This window comes from Mytilus galloprovincialis, chromosome 4, assembly GCF_965363235.1.
Source record: "Mytilus galloprovincialis chromosome 4, xbMytGall1.hap1.1, whole genome shotgun sequence".
In the NCBI taxonomy this organism is placed as follows: Eukaryota; Metazoa; Mollusca; class Bivalvia; order Mytilida; family Mytilidae; genus Mytilus; species Mytilus galloprovincialis.
In genome coordinates this window covers 1477193-1501747 of record NC_134841.1, presented here as the reverse complement: position 1 = coordinate 1501747, position 24555 = coordinate 1477193, and the positions used below count along the sequence as shown (strand labels likewise).

Genomic DNA, 24555 nt, shown 5'->3' with positions numbered 1-24555 from the left:
CTCATTTGAAATTTCATAAATAAAAAAGAAAATTTCTTCAAACATTTTTTTGAGAGGATTAATATTCAACAGCATAGTGAATTGCTCTAAGAGAAAACAAAAATTTTAAGTTCATTAGAACACATTCATTCTGTGTCAGAAACCTATGCTGTGTCAACTATTTAATCACAATCCAAATTTAGAGCTGAATCCAGCTTGAATGTTGTGTCCATACTTGCCCCAACCGTTCAGGGTTCAACCTCTGCGGTCGTATAAAGCTACGCCCTGCGGAGCATCTGGTTGTTTTTGCTCTGATTGTGATGTTATAAACTAACTGTTTCCAATGATTTGTTATGTTGCAGCTTATCTTGTGTACTACAACTATATCCCTGCTGATTCATCATCTTTTCTATCTCTGGTGTTTCTTGGCTATATTTACCCTTTTGTTTCCTATACTAATCCATTTAGCATAAGTTGGTAAAGATTTGTCAAATAAAATAATAATCATTTGTATATTACTTTGATATTACTTTACAGCTATACAGTTTGTATTGTCTGATGAGTTCAGTCACTTGAGACCTGAACAGAGACAAGCGTTACTCCACGAAGGAACAGGACCAAGGGTTATATCAGCGTTTGTGGAAATCATCTTTGACAATTCAGATAACAGAATTCCAGTAAGATTTAGAAAATTTTATTAAATGTAGAAACTAGACATTTTATAATTAAAAAATTTATGTATGAAGAAATTTGTGTGAAATTAAACTTGAAGTATTTTAGTCCTGTAATGATGAGATTATTTCCTTAATTAGAAGGAACATTTGATGAGTTGATAAATGTAACTGTCTTTGGCATCACATCATTTCTCTTTTTTATGATTTGTTAATTGAAGGTCCTTTGAAAAGTTAATAAACAGCTTGTTGTGACTTTGAAATAAGTGTTTATTTTCATGTAAATCTCCATTTCTTCTAAAATTATAAAAAAATATCCTATTTATACAATACTGTAAAGCAGAAATAGATATATAGCCAGTGAAAATCATCATAAAACCTAAAAATGATTACAGTTAATAAGATTTTACTTTTTATACGACAGCAAAAATTTTAATTTTTTGGTCGTATATTGCTATCACGTTGGCGTCGTCGTCGTCCGAATACTTTTAGTTTTCGCACTCTAACTTTAGTAAAAGTGAATAGAAATCAATGAAATTTTAACACAAGGTTTATGACCACAAAAGGAAGGTTGGGATTGATTTTGGGAGTTTTGGTCCTAACATTTTAGGAATTAGGGGCCAAAAAGGGCAAAATATAAGCATTTTCTTGGTTTTCGCACTATAACTTTAGTTTAAGTGAATGGAAATCTATGAAATTTTGACACAAGGTTTATGACCACAAAAGGAAGGTTGGGATTGATTTTTGGAGTTTTGGTTCCAACAGTTTAGGAATTAAGGGCCAAAAATGGCCCAAAGAAGCATTATTCTTGGTTTTCGCACAATAACTTTAGTATAAGTAAATAGAAATCAATGAAATTTAAACACAAGGTTTATGACCACAAAAGGAAGGTTGGGATTGATTTTTATACGACCGCAAATTTTGAAAAAATTTTCGTCGTATATTGCTATCACGTTGGCGTCTGCGTCGTCGTCGTCGTCGTCGTCGTCGTCGTCGTCCGGCGTCCGAATACTTTTAGTTTTCGCACTCTAACTTTAGTAAAAGTTAATAGAAATCTATGAAATTTTAACACAAGGTTTATGACCATAAAAGGAAGGTTGGTATTGATTTTGGGAGTTTTGGTCCCAACATTTTAGGAATAAGGGGCCAAAAAGGGCCCAAATAAGCATTTTCTTGGTTTTCGCACCATAACTTTAGTTTAAGTTAATAGAAATCTATGAAATTTTGACACAAGGTTTATGACCACAAAAGAAAGATTGGGATTGATTTTGGGAGTTTTGGTTTCAATAGTTTAGGAATAAGGGGCCAATAAAGGGCCCAAATAAGCATTTTTCTTGGTTTTTGCACAATAACCTTAGGTTAAGTAAATGGAAATCTATGAAATTTAAACACAATGTTTATGACCACAAAAGGAAGGTTGGTATTTATTTTGGGAGTTTAGGACCCAACAGATTAGGAATTAGGGGCCAAAAAGGGACCCAAATAAGCATTTTTCTTGGTTTTCGCACTATAATGTTAGTATAAGTAAATACAAATCTATGAAATTTAAACACAAGGCTTATGACCATAAAAGAAAGGTAGGTATTGATTTTGGGAGTTTTGGTCCCAACAGTTTAGGAAAAAGGGGCCCAAAGGGTCCAAAATTAAACTTTGTTTGATTTCATCAAAATTGAATAATTGGGGTTCTTTGATATGCCGAATCTAACTGTATATGTAGATTCTCAACTTTTGGTCCCGTTTTCAAATTGGTCTACATTAAGGTCCAAAGGGTCCAAAATTAAACTTAGTTTGATTTTGACAAAAAATGAATCGGTTGGGTTCTTTGATATGTTGAATCTAAAAATGTACTTAGATTCTTGATTATTGAAGTTTTTTTGGTCCAGTTTTCAAATTGGTCTACATTAAGGTCCAAAGGGTCCAAAATTAAACTTTGTTTGATTTCATCAAAAATTGAATCCTTGGGGTTCTTTGATATGCCAAATCTAACTGTGTATGTAGATTCTTCATTTTTGGTCCTGTTTTCAAATTTCAAATTCTACATTAAAGTCCAAAGGGTCCAAAATTAAACTAAGTTTGATTTTAACAAAAATTGAATTCTTGGGCCTCTTTGATATGCTGAATCTAAACATGTACTTAGATTTTTGATTATGGGCCCAGTTTTCAAGTTGGTCCAAATCAGGATCTAAAATTATTATATTAAGTATTGTGCAATAGCAAGTCTTTTCAATTGCACAGTATTGTGCAATGGCAAGAAATATCTAATTGCACAATATTGTGAAATAGCAAATTTTTTTTAATTAGAGTTATCTTTCTTTGTCCAGAATAGTAAGCAAGAAATATCCTATTTGTGCAATAGCAAGAATTTTTTTTAATTGGAGTTATCTTTCTTTGTCCAGAATCAACTTAAATCTTTGTTATATACAATATACAATGTATATACACTTTTTACTACCAACTGATAAATTTAAATAATCTTTACCATTCAGTGATAACAAGCAGTTTTTTTACATCTTAATATTTTATGATGTATTTAAATGAGTAGTTATTGTTGCAAACTCCATTAGAAATTTGAATTGATATCAGTTTTGAAAAAGGGAAACGGGGATGTGAAAAAAAAAGGGGGGGGGGGTTAAATTTTTCTCATTTCAGATTTCATAAATAAAAAGAAAATTTCTTTAAACATTTTTTTGAGAGGATTAATATTCAACAGCATAGTGATTTGCTCAAAGGCAAAAAAAACCTTTTAAGTTCATTAGACCACATTCATTCTGTGTCAGAAACCTATGCTGTGTCAACTATTTAATTTTAGATTTAAAAAGTTTGAAGAAGAAATCTTTAATTGATTTGTAAAATCTTGGCATTTGTTTTGTGTAAAAAAAACCCATGTAATGTCAAAAATTTGATCACAATCCAAATTCAGAGCTGTATCATGCTTGAATGTTTTGTCCATACTTGCCCCAACTGTTCAGGGTTCGACCTCTGCGGTCGTATAAAGCTGCGCCCTGCGGAGCACCTGGTTGGAGTTGAGGTCACAACAGTTTATGAATTAGGGGCCAAAAAGGGGCCCAAATAAGCATTATTTTTGGTTTTTGCACCATAACTTTAGTATAAGTAAATAGAAATCTATGAAATTTAAACACAAGGTTTATGACCATAAAAGGAAGGTTGGGTTTGATTTTGGGAGTTTTGGTCCCAACAGTTTAGGAATATGGGGCCCAAAGGGTCCAAAATTGAACTTTGTGTGATTTCATCAAAAATTGAATAATTGGGGTTCTTTGATATGTCGAATCTAACTATGTTTGTAGATTCTTAATTTTTGGTCCCGTTTTCAAATTGGTCTACATTAAGGTCCAAAGGGTCCAAAATTAAACTTAGTTTGATTTTAACAAAAGTTGAATCCTTGGGGTTCTTTGATATGCTGAATTTAAACATGTACTTAGATTTTTAATTATTGGCCTAGTTTTCAAGTTGGTCCAAATGTTGGTCCAAAATTAAACTTTGTTTGATTTCATCAAAAATTGAATAAATGGGTTCTTTGATACGCAAAATCTAACTGTGTATGTAGATTCTTAATTTTTGGTCCAGTTTTCAAATTGGTCTACATTAAGATCCAAAGGGTCCAAAATTAAACTAAGTTTGATTTTAACAAAAATTAAATTCTTGGGCTTCTTTGATATGCTGAATCTAAACATGTACTTAGATTTTTGATTATGGGCCCAGTTTTCAAGTTGGTCCAAATCAGGATCCAAAATTATTATATTAAGTATTGTGCAATAGCAAGAAATTTTCAATTGCAGAGTATTCAGCAATAGCAAGAAATCTTCAATTGCACAGTATTGTGCAATAGCAAGAAATTTTCAATTACACAGTATTGAGCAATAGCAAGAAATCTTCAATTGCACAATATTGTGCAATAGCAAATATTTTCAATTGCACAGTATAGCGCAATAGCAAGAAATATCAAATTGCACAATATTGTGCAATAGCAAGAAATTTTCAATTGATTGGAGTTATCTTTCTTTGTCCAGAATAGTAGTTGAATCAACTTAAATCATTGTTTTATACAATATACAATGTATATTCACTTTTACTACCAACTGATAAATTAAAACAATCTTTACCATTCAGCGATAACAAGCACTTTTTTTACATTTTAATATTTCATGATGTATTTAAATGAGTAGTTATTGCTATTTCTTCAATTTTTTTGAGAGGATTAATATTGAACAGCATAGTGAATTGCTCAAAGGCAAAACAAACATTTTAAGTTCATTAGACCACATTCATTCTGTGTCAGAAACCTATGCTGTGTCAACTATTTAATCACAGTCCAATCCAGCTTGAAAGTTGTGTCCATACTTGCCCCAACCATTCAGGGTTCAACCTCTGCGGTCGTATAAAGCTGTGCCCTGCGGAGCATCTGGTTCAGATTTTAAACAAAGCATTTGTCCCTCCATTAAATGTTCCATAGAAATAACGTTAGTTCCCATTATTAAATTTCTCTCTCTCAGTATAGCATTTAATGTATAAATATATTGACAGATTGAAAAAGATGAAGTTGTTTTACGTCGAGTCATTGGATCCAAGAAAGATCAGTATTTTCTGGATAAGAAAATGGTCACGTAAGTAATTGTTAGAATTGTTAACAAATTTCATTGTGTTGAATAAAAGCATTTAAGGTACCTTCAATAATCATTATAACAAATGCATATGTAATGGATTAAGTATGACATCACTGTAATGATAAAACAAACCATACATGTGGGTTATAAAATTGTCATAGAAACTGGGAATGTGTCAAAGAGACAACAACCCTACCAACTAGCAGAAAACAGCAGCTTAACACTACCAATGGCTCTTGACACAGTGAGAAAATCCCATACCCTGAGGCGGCTTAAGCTTTATACACTTAGTATCTGATGCTTCGTCAAACCAAAGTTAACAACAGTCATGATAAAATGTTTAATTAGTGAATATATGTATATATTTATGATTTACTTACAAACTGTAGTGTTTATGGTTTGAAATAAAGTTTTAATCTGTGATGTTTTTGGTATTTGCAGAAAAGGTGATGTTATGAATTTGTTAGAGAGTGCTGGCTTTTCCAGGAGTAATCCATATTACATTGTCAAACAAGGAAAGGTACGTTCTAATGGGTAATCTCTTATGTCAGCTTGTTACATTACATTGTCAAACAAGTAAAGGTACGTTCTAATGGGTCATCCCTCTCATCTTTCTACTTGTTACACAACATCTGTGGGCAGAGGATTTTGTTGTTTAGTTATGAAGATAAAAACTTGCAATGAAAGGATGCAATTTTAGAGATAGTATAAAATGCATTACTTGTATGAATAAATATTTGCACAGGGGTATTATTCAAACCTTGAAAAGATGATTAAAATCTTACTAATTTACTTCTACAAGAAAATATTACTTTCATCTTCCAGTATGTATAGATGACTTATATTAGTATGGTTCCCAACTGGCAGTGTAAGCTGATTACAATATTCAAATCTAGTTGTCAGGAGAAACAAAAATGTACAAATATTGTCCAAATAATTCAATAAATTAAAAGTTTACGATCAGAATAAGTACAACTTTTGATAATTACTTCAGATTAACCAAATGGCCACAGCTCCTGATTCTCAGAGATTAAAACTTCTTCGTGAAGTAGCCGGTACTAAAGTGTATGATGAGAGAAAAGAAGAAAGTAAAGTTATTCTTCGAGAAACAGGTAAGATAAATATCTATAGTGGTTATCTTATTGATGTCAAAATGAAATGTTTGAATACAGTGTTTGCTACAATGTTAATATCAGCGAGTTACGGTATCACCCAGCACTATTCCATTTGACCACCGGTGAACAAATGTAGAACTTATTGGCACATACTGTGGATTCAGTTATTTTCGTGGGTATCAATTTTCATGGATTGATGACAACTTGCATTTTCGTGGATATTTAATTTCATGGTTTTGCCAATCACTGTATACAGAGCCTATTGAAAATGTGTAATTCGTTGAACATTTGAATTCGTGGTTCACCTGTAACCACGAAACCCACAAAAATTGGTATCCAACAAATAATAATGAATCTACAGTATTACGTTTAAATGTATACTCACTAAACTGTAAATCAGAAATTATTGCATTCATTAATTAATGCAATTTTTGAAGAATGGACAAAAAAGTAAATCAATTATTGCAATTTCAGGATAAGTTGCAAACAGATATATCTATTGAATTCAGAATGCAAGTTATTATTTTTCTGATACTCACACAGTTGCATTTTTCACATTGTAATTAAGACCTTGCAGTCATTTATCATCTTTTTTTCTGAATCAGCTTTGATATATTTGATATCAAGGACTTATACTTTGTTATAGTGGATATCAAGGACTTATACTTTGTTATAGTGGATATCAAGGACTTATACTTTGTTATAGTGGATATCAAGGACTTATACTTTGTTATAGTGGATATTATTTCTTTGCAGAGGGTAAAAGGGAAAAGATAAATGATCTGTTAAAATATATAGAGGAAAGATTAGCTACACTGGAAGAAGAGAAAGAGGAGTTAAAAGAATATCAGAAATGGGATAAAATGAGAAGGTATGGTGAGAACTTACACAGTTATCAATAATGTAAATAAGACTGAGCATGGGCTCTTACAGGACAAGAGTTATAGGAAAATTCTTATAGTTGTAACCTTTAATTTATATAAATATTCTTAGGTGTAGCATTCTAATGTAATTGGTTTGTAATAACTTTAGATTGGACAACTTCAAGTGTTTTGAGTATTTTTGTTTAGGGGCCAGCTATGACATCAAATTGTGCCAAATACATATTTTGCTGAATTTTCTATAAATTTAATTTCCACACCTAAATATTAAACATTACTAGTTGAAACTGTATTGTTGACTTTGCATTTGAATGGAGAGGATTGAATTGTATTTTAGGGTGTCAAGTAAATATTGAACACTTCTTTATATGAGGTGGTTATAAGGAGGTATAGAGGCTATATTTTAGCTGCAGTACACGCAGGGGGTAACCAAGATTGGTATTTTACTGAGTTAGAGTGTTGTTACTGAAAGTGTAGAGTTTTATTCATTATAGATCCTTAGAATACACAATACATGACCATGAACTGAGAGACACAAGAAAGAAGTTGGACGAGGTTTGTATAGTTATCATACACACATGTAATTGTCATGGTTACTCCAGAGCAAAATTGTGAAATATATGTTTTTGCATTATTAAGAATATTACTGATGAAAGGTCTCTTTTTTTTGAAAGAAAGATTTAAGAAACAGTTTAAGATTTAAGTTTGTCAGCATGGATTTTTTCGGACCCATATCCAACGGCAAAAACCCTACATTTTTCCCAATTTTGGGAGTAAAATTCCCAAATAATCACAAAATTCATTTTCATCTTTATTATTCATGCCAGAGATGTTTATTTTATTCAACTGCTAGCTTTATGCCAAAAATCGCCAACACGTAATGTGTAAATCCAAGTTGAAACATATTGAATGACAAACAACATTGACAAACAATGACTGCCATAAATAAACAGGAAGTGTGGGAAAATACTAAAACCAGATCAAATCCGGAAATGGACAAGTATATAACTCCGGGTTTGTCAATCAAATACAGTAAATAAAAAATGAAAAGAACCAAACATGTGACAGCTATCGTAGCAACACTAAAATTGCAAAACCAAAAGATATATTAAAAAGAAAATAGAAACAGGATATATTTTATACAGAACTCAAAATATTTTAGTTCACAAATTTTTATATCAAAAAAAATAAAAAATGTAACAATCCTTTGTTACGGCCAGAAATCGCCTTTAAATTGTAGCCAACAAAAGACACAAATCAATACTAAAATTTAACAATATTTATTATACAAAAGTTTACAAGAAGTATTTTACAAATATTACTGATAACTTAACTGTCAAAATATGAGTCCACTCTTTTATCTTTATCTGTATCCGGAAATCTTTCGGAATCCAATCTGAATATTATGTTCACTACTAAGGTCACAATCCAGTATGATGTTGTTTGTAGAATAAAAGTGTCAATCCAAATGCCGTGAATACTAATGTCTATCAATGTCTAAGTCCAAGTTTAATTATAAGAGTTTAACTTTAGTGTCTGTATATATAGTGTTGTCATGGAAAATTCTAGAACACTCTATAATGGAACATTGTGGAAAATCCTGGAAAGTTACAACGGAAGTTTCTGGAATAACGTAGAAGTTTAAATTACGCATCTTTTATAAGGATCATTCTAGAAAGTTCCAATCATTCTGTGATTGTTCCAGTGATTCCTAAACTGCACAGTTATAAGATTATTTGGTAAACAACTATCAGGCCATACAACACAAATTAGGCCAACATAAATAAACATAATAATTACAATATCATAACACCTTAAAGACTCATTATTTTGCTACTCAAATAAACTTTAATGCCATGTTGTTATATTTAAAAACAAAGAAGGTGTAGGTAGTCCTTACTTTATTTTCACCAACAAAACAAAATTTAATGAACAAAACACACAAAAACTAACATCTGGTATATTGGTTGTTTTTCCCAATTTCATTGAAAACCGCGTCAAAAAATTCCCAAAACTGGCCAGGGTCCTTTTTCCCAAAATACTCAGATAAACCCCTGGTCAGACTTCAATAACTTTGCGAAATTTTGGACAGACGTTTCTTCATCATAAAAACAACCATCAGCTGTCATCTGTTCTATGGTCGGGTTGTTGTGTCTTTTACACATTCCCCATTTCCATTCTCAATTTCATCAGTATACAGTGACAGCAGAATGTAACCTTTTATTAATTTACTGAATTAAGAATGTATTGAATGATTGGTTTATAATTCATAGATATAGGAAGATGTGGTATGAGTGCCAATGAGACAACTCTCCATCCAAGTCACAATTTATAAAAGTAAACAATTATAGGTCAAGGTACAGTCTTCAACACAGAGCCTTGGCTCATACTGAACAACAAGCTATAAAAGGCCCTATAAATTACTAGTGTAAAACCATTCAAACCGGAAAACCAACGGTCTAAGCTATATAAAAAAACGAGAAAACACTTGTGAACCACATCAACAAACGTCAACTACTGAACATCAGATTCCTGACTTATGACAGGTTGTTATGATATTGTAATTATTATGTTTATTTATGTTGGCCTAATTTGTGTTGTATGGCCTGATAGTTGTTTACCAAATAATCTTATAACTGTGCAGTTTAGGAATCACTGGAACAATCACAGAATGATTGGAACTTTCTAGAATGATCCTTATAAAAGATGCGTAATTTAAACTTCTACGTTATTCCAGAAACTTCCGTTGTAACTTTCCAGGATTTTCCACAATGTTCCATTATAGAGTGTTCTAGAATTTTCCATGACAACACTATATATACAGACACTAAAGTTAAACTCTCAGAATTAAACTTGGACATAGACATTGATAGACATTAGTATTCACAGCATTTGGATTGACACTTTTATTCTACAAACAATATCATACTGGATTGTGACATTAGTAGTGAACATAATATTCAAATTGGATTCCGAAAGATTTCCGGATACAGATAAAGATAACAGATTGGACTTATATTTTGACAGTTAAGTTAACAGTAATATTTGTGTAATACCTTTTGTAAACTTTTGTATATTAAATATTGTTAAATTTTACTATTGATTTGTGTCTTTTGTTGGCTACAATTTAAAGGCGATTTCTGGCCGTAACAGAAATTGGGGGCTCGTCCGGGAGACTGAACATATTTTATTCAAAATTTGTTTAATATTTTTATTATAACTAGCCAACAAAATTCTACAAAATGGCATTTGATGCTGGTAAATTTTTGAAAACGCCAGACCTGGAGGGGTTTGATAATTTAAAGAAAGAGGAATTAGTGTTGCTTGCTAAACATCTGAAATTAGATTTTAAAGTATCTATGAGAAAACAAATTATAAAAAATTTGGTTATAGACAAATTAGTTGACGCAGAAATTTTAGGTGAAGAGGCTCTTGAACTTAAGGTCGAAAATATTGACGCCTTTAAATTAAAACAGCTTGAATTAGAACATGAACTCAAATTAAAAGAACTGGAGATAAGAAAAGAAGATGAATTTAAATTAAAAGAACTGGAATTGAAGGAGATGGAGAAAAGAAAAGAAGATGAATTTAAATTAAAACAGGCAGAACTGGAAATGAAGGAAAGGTTAGAAATGGAGAAAAAAGAAAAAGAAGATGAATTTAAATTAAAAGAACTGGAAATGAAGGAGAGGGAGAAATTAAAAGAACTTGAAATGAGGGAAAGGCTAGAGATGGAGAAACTGAAAATTGAAATGGTCAAAGAAGAAAGCAACACTAAAGTTCACTCGAAATCAGATTATTTTGATGCAGCAAAAAACATACGTTTGGTTCCAAAATTTTGTGAAAAAACAGTTGATAAATATTTTCCACAGTTTGAGAAAATTGCTAACAATTTGAAATGGCCTATGCCGTATTGGACTACGATGCTGCAAAGTGTTTTTGAGGGGAAGGCCGCTGAAATATACTCCGCACTTCCATCAGAAAAAAGTTCTGATTATGACACGGTAAAACAGGAAGTTTTGAAAGCTTATGAGCTAGTACCAGAAGCATATAGACAGAAATTTAGATCTTATAAAAAGTTTGATTCACAAACATATGTGGAATTTGCTCGGGAAAAAGAAGATCTATTTGACAAATGGCTTACGTCAAAGAAAACAGATAACAATTTTGATAACCTAAGACAATTGATATTATTAGAAGAGTTCAAACTATGTGTTCATTTAGACTTAAAAACACATTTAGACGACAAAACTGTTGAGTCGATACATGATGCAGCTGTCATTTCAGATAATTATACTCTTTCACATAAAAGAAGTTTCAAGGGTCAAAATGTCAATACTTCCAGTGGAAATTACAAAAATCAAAGCAATGAGCGTACTGATAGTAAGTCTGTTGCACAGAATAAGAGTCAGTCCAATTATAATATGTCTAGTCCAAAATTTGATACTTTTGAGAAGAAGTCACTGATTTGTGCTTATTGCAAGAAAAATGGTCACCTGATGGCTGATTGTTTTAGACTCCAGAAGAAGAATGAACGAGATAATAAGCCGAAGTCCAGTGCTTGTACGACACCTTATATTACCAGTACGTTGGAATGTCCTGCGAGTCAGGCTTTTAAGTCCAGTTTTTGTGATTACATGGAGGAATATAAACCCTTTATGTCTGATGGGTTTATTTCTATTGTTGATGATACCACTCTTCAGCCTATTAAGATTTTACGAGACACTGGAGCTTCTCAGTCTTTATTGTTAGAAGGTGTGTTGCCTTTGTCAGAGAAGACTTCTGTTGGTGCCTCCGTTTTGTTACAAGGTGTAGAGTTGGGTTGTATAGATGTTCCTCTCCATCGTATTTATCTGAAGTCAGATTTAATAACTGGACCAGTTGTTGTAGGTGTTCGTCCTAATCTCCCTGTTGAGGGTGTTACCTTATTGCTAGGAAACGATCTAGCTAGGAACAAAGTGGTTGCTGAACCAATTGTTACCAGTGAACCGGTGGTGGATGTTAAATCACCTGAAGATGATGCTGAATTGTATCCAGCTTGTGTTGTTACTAGGGCGATGGCTAGAAAACAACAAAATCAGAATTTGCAAGAAGACAAGTTTGATTACATGGACCTTTCTGACACTTTTATAGCTGACATTGAAGGTCCTGGTAGCTCAGAAAAGGCCATTACAAGACCACCTAGTGTTAACAAGAATGTTATTATGCCATGGCCAGACGTTAACAGCCATTCATTAGACCGAAAGAATTTATCTGAAGAACAACATAAAGACCCTGAGGTTCTTCAGCTCAGCCAGAGAGCTCAACCACAGGAGGAAGCAGACAAAGTGGCCGAATGCTATTACCATCAGGACGGCATTTTAATGAGGAAGTGGAGGCCTCCTGATGCCACCCCAGAGGAGGAATGGAGAGTGCTATACCAAGTGGTGGTGCCTAAAGTTTATAGGCAAGAAATTATTGGTCTTGCCCATGACACCCCCTTGGCTGGGCACTTAGGTATAAGGAAGACTTGCCTAAAAATATTGCAACATTTCTACTGGCCCAGACTTAGAAATGATGTCGCAGAATACTGCAAATCATGCCATATATGCCAGGTTGTTGGTAAACCTAACCAGAAAATACCACCAGCACCACTTCTGCCTATTCCAGCCTTTGACGAACCTTTCAGCAGAGTTCTAATTGACTGTGTTGGACCTTTACCAAAGACCAAGACTGGAAATGCATATTTATTGACAATCATGTGTACATCTACCCGCTTTCCTGAAGCTATTCCGCTCAGAAATATCAAGACACCTACTATCGTCAAAGCTTTGATCAAATTTTTCACATTAGTAGGACTTCCTAAGTCTATACAGTCCGACCAGGGATCAAATTTCATGTCAGGTCTATTTCAGCAAGTCATGTACCAGTTAGGGATTGCTCAGTATAGATCAAGTGCGTACCATCCAGAATCTCAAGGTGCCTTAGAACGTTTTCATCAAACATTGAAGAACATGATTAGAACTTTTTGTCTTCAATTTGACAGAGACTGGGATGATGGAGTTCACTTTCTACTTTTTGCAGTTCGAGAGGCTGTTCAAGAATCCCTTGGATTTAGTCCCTTTGAGTTGGTATTTGGCCATACTGTAAGGGGACCGTTAAAATTGATTAAGGAAAAGTGGCTTACTGAACATACTGACTTGAATCTTTTAGACTATGTATCTAGATTTAAAGAAAAATTGTATACTGCTTGTCAAATTGCTCAGAAAAACTTAAAAAATGTACAGAGCAAGATGAAAATTTGGTATGATAAAGATGCCAGGGATAGAGTTTTTTTTGAGCCTGGTGATAAGGTACTTGTATTTCTGCCTGTCCCTGGACATCCTTTACAGGCTAAATATTGTGGTCCTTATACAATAGAGAATAAAATTAATGATTTGAATTATATTGTAAAAACTCCAGGTCGGCGCAAACAAAATAGAGTGTGTCATATTAATATGTTAAAACCATATTTTGAGCGTACTAATGTACTATGTGATAGTAAACCAGTTGCCACTTTAGGCATGGTTAACTTTGAGAACAATCATGACAAACCAGATGTAATTGAACCAACTTTTAGTTGTAAAACTATGGAAGAGACAGTTAGATTGAAAAATTCAGAAATTTTGTCAAATTTAGATTCAAAACTTGCACATCTGTCTTTTGATCGTAGAGAAGAAATAAAAACTTTGGCATTTTCTTTTAAAAATCTTTTTCCAGATGTGCCAAACAAAACCACTGCTGTTTGTCATGATGTTGATGTCGGAGATGCTTCTCCAATTAAGCAACATCCTTACAGGCTCAATCCACTCAAACTTGAAGTTATGAGAAAAGAAATTAAATATATGCTTGACAATGATATTATTGAGCCGAGTAACAGTGAATGGAGCTCTCCTTGTCTCCTTGTGCCAAAACCAGATAAAACTTTTCGTTTCGTGACTGATTTCAGAAAAGTAAATTCAGTCTCAAAATCTGATTCCTATCCGATTCCAAGGATAGACGATTGTATTGACAATATTGGTCAAGCAAAATTTGTGAGCAAATTTGATTTATTGAAAGGTTATTGGCAAGTTCCATTGACACAGAGAGCTCGTGAAATATCAGCTTTTGTTACACCAGATGGCTTATTTCAATATACTGTAATGCCATTTGGCATGAAAAGTGCTCCAGCTACATTTCAAAGAATGATCAATAATGTTATAAAAGATTTAGACTGTTGTTATGCTTATATTGATGATCTTATTGTATGTAGTGATAGCTGGGAACAGCATTTAACACATTTGTATGATACTTTTCATAGATTGTCACATTCAAATTTGACTGTTAATCTTGGTAAAAGTGAATTTTGTCAGGCCACTGTTGATTATTTAGGGCATACAGTTGGCCAAGGTCAAGTAAAACCTATTATGGCTAAAGTGGAAGCTATTTCCAAATTTCCACCTCCTACAAATAGAAAACAACTTATGAGATATTTAGGCATGATAGGATTTTACAGGAAATTCTGTTCAAATTTTGCTACTGTTGTTCAACCATTGACTCATCTTTTACGAAAAGATTCTAAATTTATCTGGAGTGAAAATTGTCAAAAAGCTTTTGAAAATAGCAAATCACTTTTAATTAATAGTCCAGTTCTGATTACTCCAGACTTTGAAAAACAATTTAAACTTGCCGTTGATGCAAGCGATGTAGGAATAGGAGCTGTTTTATATCAAGAGACAGATGATAATGTTGAAAAACCTATATCATATTTTTCTAAGAAATTAGATAAACATCAGAAAAAATATTCAACTATTGAAAAAGAGTGTTTTGCAATGTTGTCAGCACTTCAACATTTTGATGTATATTTGAATCCCACTGTATATCCTATTCTTGTTTATACTGATCATAATCCTCTCACCTTCATGCATAAAATGAGAAACAAGAATCAGAGGTTGACTAGGTGGAGTTTATTGTTACAGGAATATGATGTAATTGTAAAACATATTAAGGGTAAAGATAATGTAATAGCTGATGCTTTATCTAGAGCTTATTAAATCACTTTGTATATATTATGTATTTTTGTTCATGATAAGTTTTTGTTACACTAAAACTTCTTTTAAGGGGGGAGGTGTTATGATATTGTAATTATTATGTTTATTTATGTTGGCCTAATTTGTGTTGTATGGCCTGATAGTTGTTTACCAAATAATCTTATAACTGTGCAGTTTAGGAATCACTGGAACAATCACAGAATGATTGGAACTTTCTAGAATGATCCTTATAAAAGATGCGTAATTTAAACTTCTACGTTATTCCAGAAACTTCCGTTGTAACTTTCCAGGATTTTCCACAATGTTCCATTATAGAGTGTTCTAGAATTTTCCATGACAACACTATATATATACAGACACTAAAGTTAAACTCTCAGAATTAAACTTGGACATAGACATTGATAGACATTAGTATTCACAGCATTTGGATTGACACTTTTATTCTACAAACAATATCATACTGGATTGTGACATTAGTAGTGAACATAATATTCAAATTGGATTCCGAAAGATTTCCGGATACAGATAAAGATAACAGATTGGACTTATATTTTGACAGTTAAGTTAACAGTAATATTTGTGTAATACCTTTTGTAAACTTTTGTATATTAAATATTGTTAAATTTTACTATTGATTTGTGTCTTTTGTTGGCTACAATTTAAAGGCGATTTCTGGCCGTAACAAGGTGCAAACAATTGCAGTGGGACTAAACATTTTTAATGGTATAATATTAAACCTCCATTATCTGTTCAAAACAACATAGAAAGACACACTACAAAATATATGTTTAAGTTTACCAGAAAATAATTTTTGTTTTTTACTGTAAATCATTTAAAAGAAATACACTTAACACTACAGAAGTTATTGAGTTCCAGTTAGAAGACATGATTTATAGTTATTGTTGTATTTTTAGTTACAAGACAAAAGAGAGAACAGTGGTACTAATACACAGAAAATAAGAGATTTACAGCAGTCTTCCACAGATAAAGTTAAGGTAAAATCTAGAAAAATTCCACTGGTAAAGTTAAAGTAATCTAGAAGAGTTCCAAAGATAATGTTAAAATATTGAGGAATTCCACCAATGAAATGTAGGTAAAATTTCTTGGAACAAGCAATGTCACTTTGAAATTATGCCTCAAGGCTTCTGTTGTCCTAGAAATAGAAATGATACTTGTTTAACTTGTTTAACCAAGGATATTAATAGTATGATTCCTGTAACTCGTTATATTTGCGTTTTTTAAAAACATTCAAATATATAGACAATTCATTGTTGTTCATTTCAGTGCTTTATTTTTTTTGCTCAATCATTAAAGAAATGCAAATAGTGAAATAATAATTTCGCTTTTAGTAGCCAGTATGGTTCAATTTCATCAAAAAACATTAATTATGAATTATTCATTTGCAAGTGAATAATTCGACCTCATTGAATCCGTATTCATGTGAACTTCAATTTAACCCCTTAGCTTGAGATGAATAACACGTGAATTGTTTGTGTAAAGTTTTTTTAAGGAAAGAATGTCAACATTGAAAGTGAAACAAAGGTAAATCATTTGATTGACTGGTTCGATCAACAAACAATCATTATTATACTGGTAAAAACGATAATAAACATTTATTTTTCATCTATAATATGAAATTAAAAAGACCTAGAAAAGTCCAAAAGCACAAGTTTGCTAAATCTATTTATATCTATATTTATGTTTACATCGCTTATATGGTCATGGGATGACTTGATAGAGGTCAACTCGATAGTTAATTAGATGGCGTCTTGACTAAATTACACACGAAACAATGCTACATATTTTCAGGCCAGTGACCTGTTAATTGTTTATTTTAGACTTTTAATAGTTTGGATAAATGTTTTACATTGTTATAAATCAAATATGAGAATTTGATTAAAATCAGTGAACATCTTGACATCTTGACAGCTAGTGCCTCTTAAACTATATTTTGATAACTAAACATTTTTTTTTATAAATTGACCAAATGTGACAATTTAAATGTTAAGTTTATATCCACTTCCCTGTGAAATCAAACATGAAAATGAATAATGATGCTAAGATTGATTTTCAGGCAATAAATAAAGATTTAAGAGATTTGAAATCCCGAATGCAGTCCATACATGATGAGAAAGAACAGTTAACTTCAGAAAACCAGGACTTAACAAAGAAGAAAGCCAAACTAGAACTTAACATTAAAGATATTCAAGATGAGCTGGAAGGAGATAAATCTGCTAGGGTAATTATGTAATATTTATAGATTATCTTTGGTCATCTCAACCAGATGGATTTTCTTGCTTGAGCCGGTACGGAGAAATGGAGAAATGCAATCTCCTTGAGGTGACCAATTGTAAGTTTTTTATCGCCATTTTACCTATGAGGAAGTTGTTAAATTCATTGACAATGGCACGTGCACCCTTAGTTTCTAGCGATCACTTTTCATTTCTCTTTACTGTGCTGAGAGAGGAAATTATCAGTCAGTAAAATCAAAGAAAATTTGGTTAAATAACGATAAAGAGAAATATCAGTGATTATATACACTTGATAATGCTTCTGAAATTTCTGAATTTCTAGTATTTTAAAGTTCATTTCAAAAACAGATCACAAGAAGAGAAAAATAAATTGAAAAGAAGGATTGTGACCAGATTTAAGGAAAGAAATGATAAGTTCAGTTGTTTAGAAGGATCAATATCTGTTGGGAGATTCTGATCCAGTACTATTGACTCGTTTAAAATAAAAATGTTTGAAGATTCACTGTGGTTGGCCAATTTATTGTCAATGACTCCCACAGTCAAACTGTGATGGAAATGATTGGAGACATCATCTAATCAAAAGGGCTGCTACATTTCATATTGGATTATATTTTTATACCTACATGCTTCCTTTGCAGAAAAAGGCTGAAGAAGAGTTGAAAAAGGTTTCTGATAAAATAGTAAAAACCCAGAATCAGCTTGAAGAAATCACTCCTAAATATGATGCTGAACAAAGGAAGGAGGAAGAATGTACAAGACAGTAAGTCCGAGGGATCAATCATTTTATAGTAGAAAGACAATAAAAGGGGCTTATAGAACTATCTCTAATTGTTAGTTGTGATCTTTATGAATTTGGCAGTAAACCCTTTGGTTGTTCGTGTAAATAAACCAGTAAAAACACTCAAAAATAAAATTATCCTATATATTTCAGATATTATTTTATGAGAATTCAGCTATGTTTTAGACATAGATTCCTTTTTCATATGCAATAATAAAATTCTAAATATTTTTATAGTTTATCATAATATCTACAAAAGTAATTATATTAAACTAAAACATGTGTATTCTCCTTTCATTACTTGTTACGAGAGCATTTATCATCTGTTAGTATATTGCAAAGAACTGACTTAATGTCAGGGCATACTTATTGTTGGAGATTTTTAATATAACAAAAAAAAATTGAAAGTTGTTTAACCTGGCTTGCCAAATGACATCAATATGATATAAGGGAGACAACTTATGATTTACAAGTCGGGCAGTTAAACAAAAATTCCAACTGACAAGGAAACTTAAGCTGTTCAAAGTGATCATTGACTAATTTAGGGTATTTGTAAATGTCTGTAATAAAGAGGAATTTGATTGTGTTAGCGTGTTCATTACATAATACTGCATTTTAAAAAAAATATACAAATTTAATCGTTTGTTTTAGATTATCAATGGCAGAACAGAGAAGGAAAGAACTTTATGCAAAACAAGGCAGAGGGAACCAGTTTACATCACGTGATGACAGGGATGCCTGGATCAAGAAAGAATTAAAATCACTTAACAGGGCAATCAGAGACAAAGAAGAACAGGTAAACATGTTGTAATGGACTTCTACTAAATGTTTGGTTGTTATTTAGATAGTAATGTTTGTGTCAATTTAAACATACATCAGTTTAGAGTCTGTTGGTAAAATTGGTAGTGTTACTTTACATATTTCTAGATTGCTAGTTAATAATTTGTCAATTATATCTGTCTGGTGTGGATCAAAGTTGTAGAATGTTATAATTGATATATTAGATCCTTGCATGGTCTATGTTTTCTCTGACAGGATTCACCTAACCGTGACCTAATTTTATGGAACTGTCACTAAGATTAGATTTTCCTAATCAGGTCTGTATTAGTAACTATAAGCAACTGGTCAGCTGTATTTGATAATTTGAAGGATTGTAAGGCATACATTAGACTGGCAGGTTTCTTCTGACCATGACCTTATTTTCATTGTTCAACTTTTTGTTGTACGGTCTATTTCCTAGATATTGTTAGCTAAAGATATAATTTATATTAAATTCCAACATTTTGTTTCATATTTTATTGCAGATTAAAAGATTAAGAGAAGATTTGGTTAATGACGACAAAAGAGCAGAACATCTGAGAACACAAATTGAGGTTAGTTAAGTGTCCTGAAAATTAATTGGTGCAAGGTCTATAGCAATAAGCTTGTACGTCTATCCAGTAATTGTATACAAATCTTTTTAAAAGTGATGAAATCTAGTATTTTGATACAATATTTTTTGTTTGTTAAAATATCTATATTTCACTGTGTGGAAATACTCTTTCAATGTGATGCATATATTAATTTGTTAAATTATTTGAATTAGCTCTGGCCGTGATAAAACCTCTTGCGCTAAGGCAGCATTAAGCATATTTTGATTAGCTCTGGCCGTGATAAAGCCTCTTGCGCTAAGGCAGCGTTAAGCATATTTTGATTAGCTCTGGCTGTGATAAAGCCTCTTGCGCTAAGGCAGCGTTTAGCATATTTTGATAAGCTCTGGCCATGATAAAGCCTCTCTTGCTAAGGCAGCGTTAAGCATATTTTGATTAGCTCTGGCCGTGATAAAGTCTCTTGCGCTAAGGCAGCGTTAAGCATACTTTGATTAGCTCTGGCCGTGATAAAGCCTCTTGCGCTAAGGCAGCGTTTAGCATATTTTGATAAGCTCTGGCCATGATAAAGCCTCTCTTGCTAAGGCAGCGTTAAGCATATTTTGATTAGCTCTGGCAGTGATAAAGCCTCTTGCGTTAAGGCAGTGTTAAGCTCTGGCCGTGATAAAACCTCTTGCGCTAAGGCAGCGTTAAGCTTTGGCCGTGATAAAGCGATTTTTTCACTTGAGGCGGAACGGTTGAGATGACCAATGATAATCTGTTTAATCGCTATTTTTACATTGACAATGTTCTTAATTAATTTCATTAACAACGGCACATGCTCTGTAGGGATAATTTTTCATATCATTGGACTGTGCTGAGAAAAAATTATCAGTCAGTCAGATCAAATTAAAATTTAGAAAATAGCGATAATGTTGAATCACACACCTTCACAAGGAGAGGTTAAAATCTATGAAGTATAGACAAAAAGAAATGTATAATAGATATTAAATTTGTAAAGAAGGCTAGCTGCAGACTGTTTTATATGTAAATAGACAAACAGAACTATTACACTTTACCAATTTCTTTTATAAAATATCCCATGAATAGGGATGATTCATGTTTTCATAATTTTAAACCCATACTAAGAAATATAAATGAAATGTTTTCAGGAAGTTTCAACAAAGATTGACCAGAACAAAGACATTATTGGACAGAATGACAAAAATAGCATTGATATGAAAAGAGAAAGAGATGTTTTAATGAATGATAGAAAGTAAGTTACAAAATAAGATTTTAGATGATCATTATTTATACAAATAAAGCTCAAATGACACTATTCTTTTCACTTAGTTTGTTTTTTTACTCCAACGATTTTTGGGATACGATTGCTGTCAAGCAATCTGTAGACTTTTACCATTGACCCTATGACACACTCCCTCACGTCATTCGTTTTATTCTAAACATTCGGCAACATCTCAGATTCTTATGATTGTCTTGCTTTAAAAGGTAAAAACAAGCAAAACAATTGAACATAAACAACTTTCCTGTAATGTTTTACTCATAATCTTCATGTATGATATTTTCCTTGACTTATATGCGTGTTTTTAACAATACGGAAAATCAGAATTAAACAGTATTTATATTTAGTGTTTTTATAAATTTAGAAACAGGTCAGAGGGAATTCCCAAATTTTGATAACTTGCGAGAGTTTTCTGAAAGCCGATCGATAATTCTATTTCTGTCACAAGAACTGAAGTGGAGTATTTCTATATTTTACCGTTATGAAACTGATATTTGATACTGTACTCTCATAAAGAAATGGAGAACCATTCATCATATCATTTAATAAACGTTCTTGTTCCAAATCGCAAGTCGCGGTTTGTTTATGTATTAATGTCCATGCGTGGTCTCACTAATTAGAGACAAAAAGAATTGTAGAGACAAAAAGCGCCAAGAAGCGACAAGAAGAATAATATTAGCAACAAGAAACTATTTAGCGACAAGAAAACATTTTTTTATTTATATTACTTATTCGAAATAAATATTAAAAAAATATGCAAAAGAAAACAATTTCAACGACAGGAAAGTTAATTTTGATAGGGGGGGGGGGGGAATGAAACTTGTAAATCTAATTCAGTTGCTACATTTATTTACATGATATTTTATAAGGTATCACAGGAAGTATATTTTGTCTTTTTATTTGTTTTTAAAACCATTTTTGTACAATATATAATTAACTTGCAAAATGCATTATTTGTGCATAATTGTCCAGAAAATTCATACACAAATTGTGAAATACAAATTAAGAACTGAAATCAAACAAGAGGAAAACATAATTAACCCTTTCAACGCTACACAAAAAAATAGAAAAATGGCTGCTGCTGCATTTTTTTTGTGTTCATTCATTAGAACAGTATATTCCTTTTCAGACTGCTGTATCTTTTTTATTGTAAGAGATACAGAAAAAGTTATTGCATGAAAATTGCTCAGGAGAGTATGAACTGTAATGTTAGGCAGTTATTTCGGTAAAATTTTTATCAGGTTACCTGCATTTTCAGGTAATTAACAGGTAAAAGGTGTAATTTGTTACATTTGTGTTGAATTTTGAATAAAAACTACTTTTCGTCTTTATCTATTTTGTTTTTTATCTGCCATATAACAAAGAAGACACCAATTGCTCGATTCCGTAGCGTATTGCACCATACACAACGTATTATGTAATCATGGCACAAATCAGTGGCTCCGTCCTCAAAATTTTCAGTCAACCTCCGTTTTCCCCCCTTTTTCTACGTCTCGTAATGATCGATCAAATCATATTTCCCACACGAATTGAATATAATAAACACATTGAGATAACAAGAAACCTTTTAACTAATCCTCGTCATCAGTTTCGCCATAGAAATGCTGAAATATTTCCATATTTACAGCTTCGTTTCCGATTTCCGCCATTTGCATTTGTCAAAATATTTGTTTTTATTTTCCTTCAATTTTCCTTCTACTGCATGATTTTACAATAGAAATTGCTGGGATTTCAAGCGCAAATGAGACCTTGCATATCCTCGATTCATACAAGGAAAAATTAGAGAGGACCCGAATGAAAACTGAATGGTTTAAGAGTCCTTATGAAAAATCCGTTGTCATCGCGGCATATGCCGCGAATAGCAGTGGCGGACGGCGTATGTCATCGCGGCATATGCCGTGTATAGCGTTGAAAGGGTTAAAATGTGAATATTTTTCATCATTTTATTTAGTGTATTGTCTCATTTAACGATATTTATCATGTTTATGCATATAGATTGAAGATTAAAGGAAACTGATGACAATCTTGAGTTTTCAACAGGTGTACACTATTCGGTACAATAATTTTATATTCTGGTGCGTGTAATTGATGAAGGTGTTAATGGATGTTATTGTTGCAATAAAACAAAGGACACGCACCTAGTTAATCTCATTTGTTGCTCTTAATTGTGTATTACCTTAGAGTGAAGCCACAGCTAATGTTGGTCCTATGAGGAAAAATTAATTGTACAGTTAGGAAGGAAATAATATTTCATGTTTTTGTTTTATTAAATCCTTCAAAAGGAAGGTGACAAATCTTTGTTTTTATTTTCATTTTATAGCGTTTACATTTCCTTTGCTCTTACACATGTTTAATTTCTACATCTATCAATATGATAATAAAAAGTACACAATCTCTTCATCGAATTTTTTTTAATTTCTTCATCTTTCAATATAATCCTAAAAAATATTTTAATGTATGTGATAACAAAATGTATTCTTGTCGCTAAATAGCTTCTTGTTGCTTTTTGTCACTTATTATTTTTCTTCTTGTCGCTTCTTGACGCTTTTTGTCGCTAATTAGTGAGACCCCACATGCGTGTAGTTTTCCTGATTTCAAGGGGTATCAGATTGAGTGATTCCCCGATTCATTGATTAATTTGAAACTCATGGGATTCTTTCTTTGTCTGTCTGCATATGGAGGGCTATTGTTGTTGCATAATTTTAAATCACATGCATAATTTAAATTAAAATAAATGTTTCATCGTAAAAATTACCTATAACACCCCTTCAGCAGAAATGGAATCTTCCATGTTATCGTTTCGAGTTGTCTCCCTTTTCGAAGTATTCGTCAAGAAGAATTAACTCGTTAATGCCGGTAAACGTCGTATTATATTAAGAACGATCTCAATGTAAACAGAGGAGTGTGTACGGAAAGGAGTCATGCCCTCTGACCCAAAGGAACTTCAAAAATTAAAGAGTAAGAAATGGGGTTCCTCCTAAACTGGTCCGCCGTTCTATATATAGCTTCGCACCGAAGGTCAGTGTAGCGATAAGTGAACACAATATGATAGGGGTCCAGTTTAGGGTTCCTTCTAGAATTACGGTGATAAGATACGGAAGCAAGTTAACTCGTACCACGGCATTGGAACCAAAAAAGTTAACTTGTACTACTGGGAAGTCGTAACATTCAGAAAAATATATAAAAAATATGATGTTTTATGGGTTTCTGTTTGTAAACTTAATAGAAATAAAGTTGAATTACTTGAATTTTACACAGGAGTTAAATGAAAACTTAGACAAAAATAAAGAATGTTTTAAAGCATTAATGTTTTAACTGATCTTTCAAACTAGAACATAGGCGGATCCAGCCCCCCCCCCTTTTTTTGTGGAAAAAATTTGGTTGATAATAAAGGGAACCATTGAAGCATGACTGGAGCGGGCCCCCTCTTAGGTCAGTCAGCGGGCTCCCCCTTAGGAAAAGTTCTGGATCCGCCACTGTAGAACTTAATCCAGAGGAAAGTTAAAACATTGCTTTAACTGTACCTTATTAAAATTGAACATGTTGAATATGTATATATC

At 32.4% G+C, this 24555-nt stretch overlaps 1 protein-coding gene across 1 annotated transcript in view; it reads left to right on the top strand.

The window, feature by feature from the left end:
* Window positions 1-24555, top strand: part of LOC143071091 (structural maintenance of chromosomes protein 3-like) — a 77630-nt gene that overhangs the window by 17727 nt on the left and 35348 nt on the right. Inside the window, exons 4-15 of the mRNA XM_076245185.1 lie at window positions 517-656; window positions 5193-5272; window positions 5714-5792; window positions 6267-6384; window positions 7144-7258; window positions 7763-7823; window positions 16231-16311; window positions 17391-17555; window positions 18207-18328; window positions 18998-19142; window positions 19651-19719; window positions 20865-20968. Coding sequence (XP_076101300.1) covers window positions 517-656; window positions 5193-5272; window positions 5714-5792; window positions 6267-6384; window positions 7144-7258; window positions 7763-7823; window positions 16231-16311; window positions 17391-17555; window positions 18207-18328; window positions 18998-19142; window positions 19651-19719; window positions 20865-20968 — 1279 coding nt within the window. The remainder of the gene's footprint in view (window positions 1-516; window positions 657-5192; window positions 5273-5713; window positions 5793-6266; window positions 6385-7143; window positions 7259-7762; window positions 7824-16230; window positions 16312-17390; window positions 17556-18206; window positions 18329-18997; window positions 19143-19650; window positions 19720-20864; window positions 20969-24555) is intronic.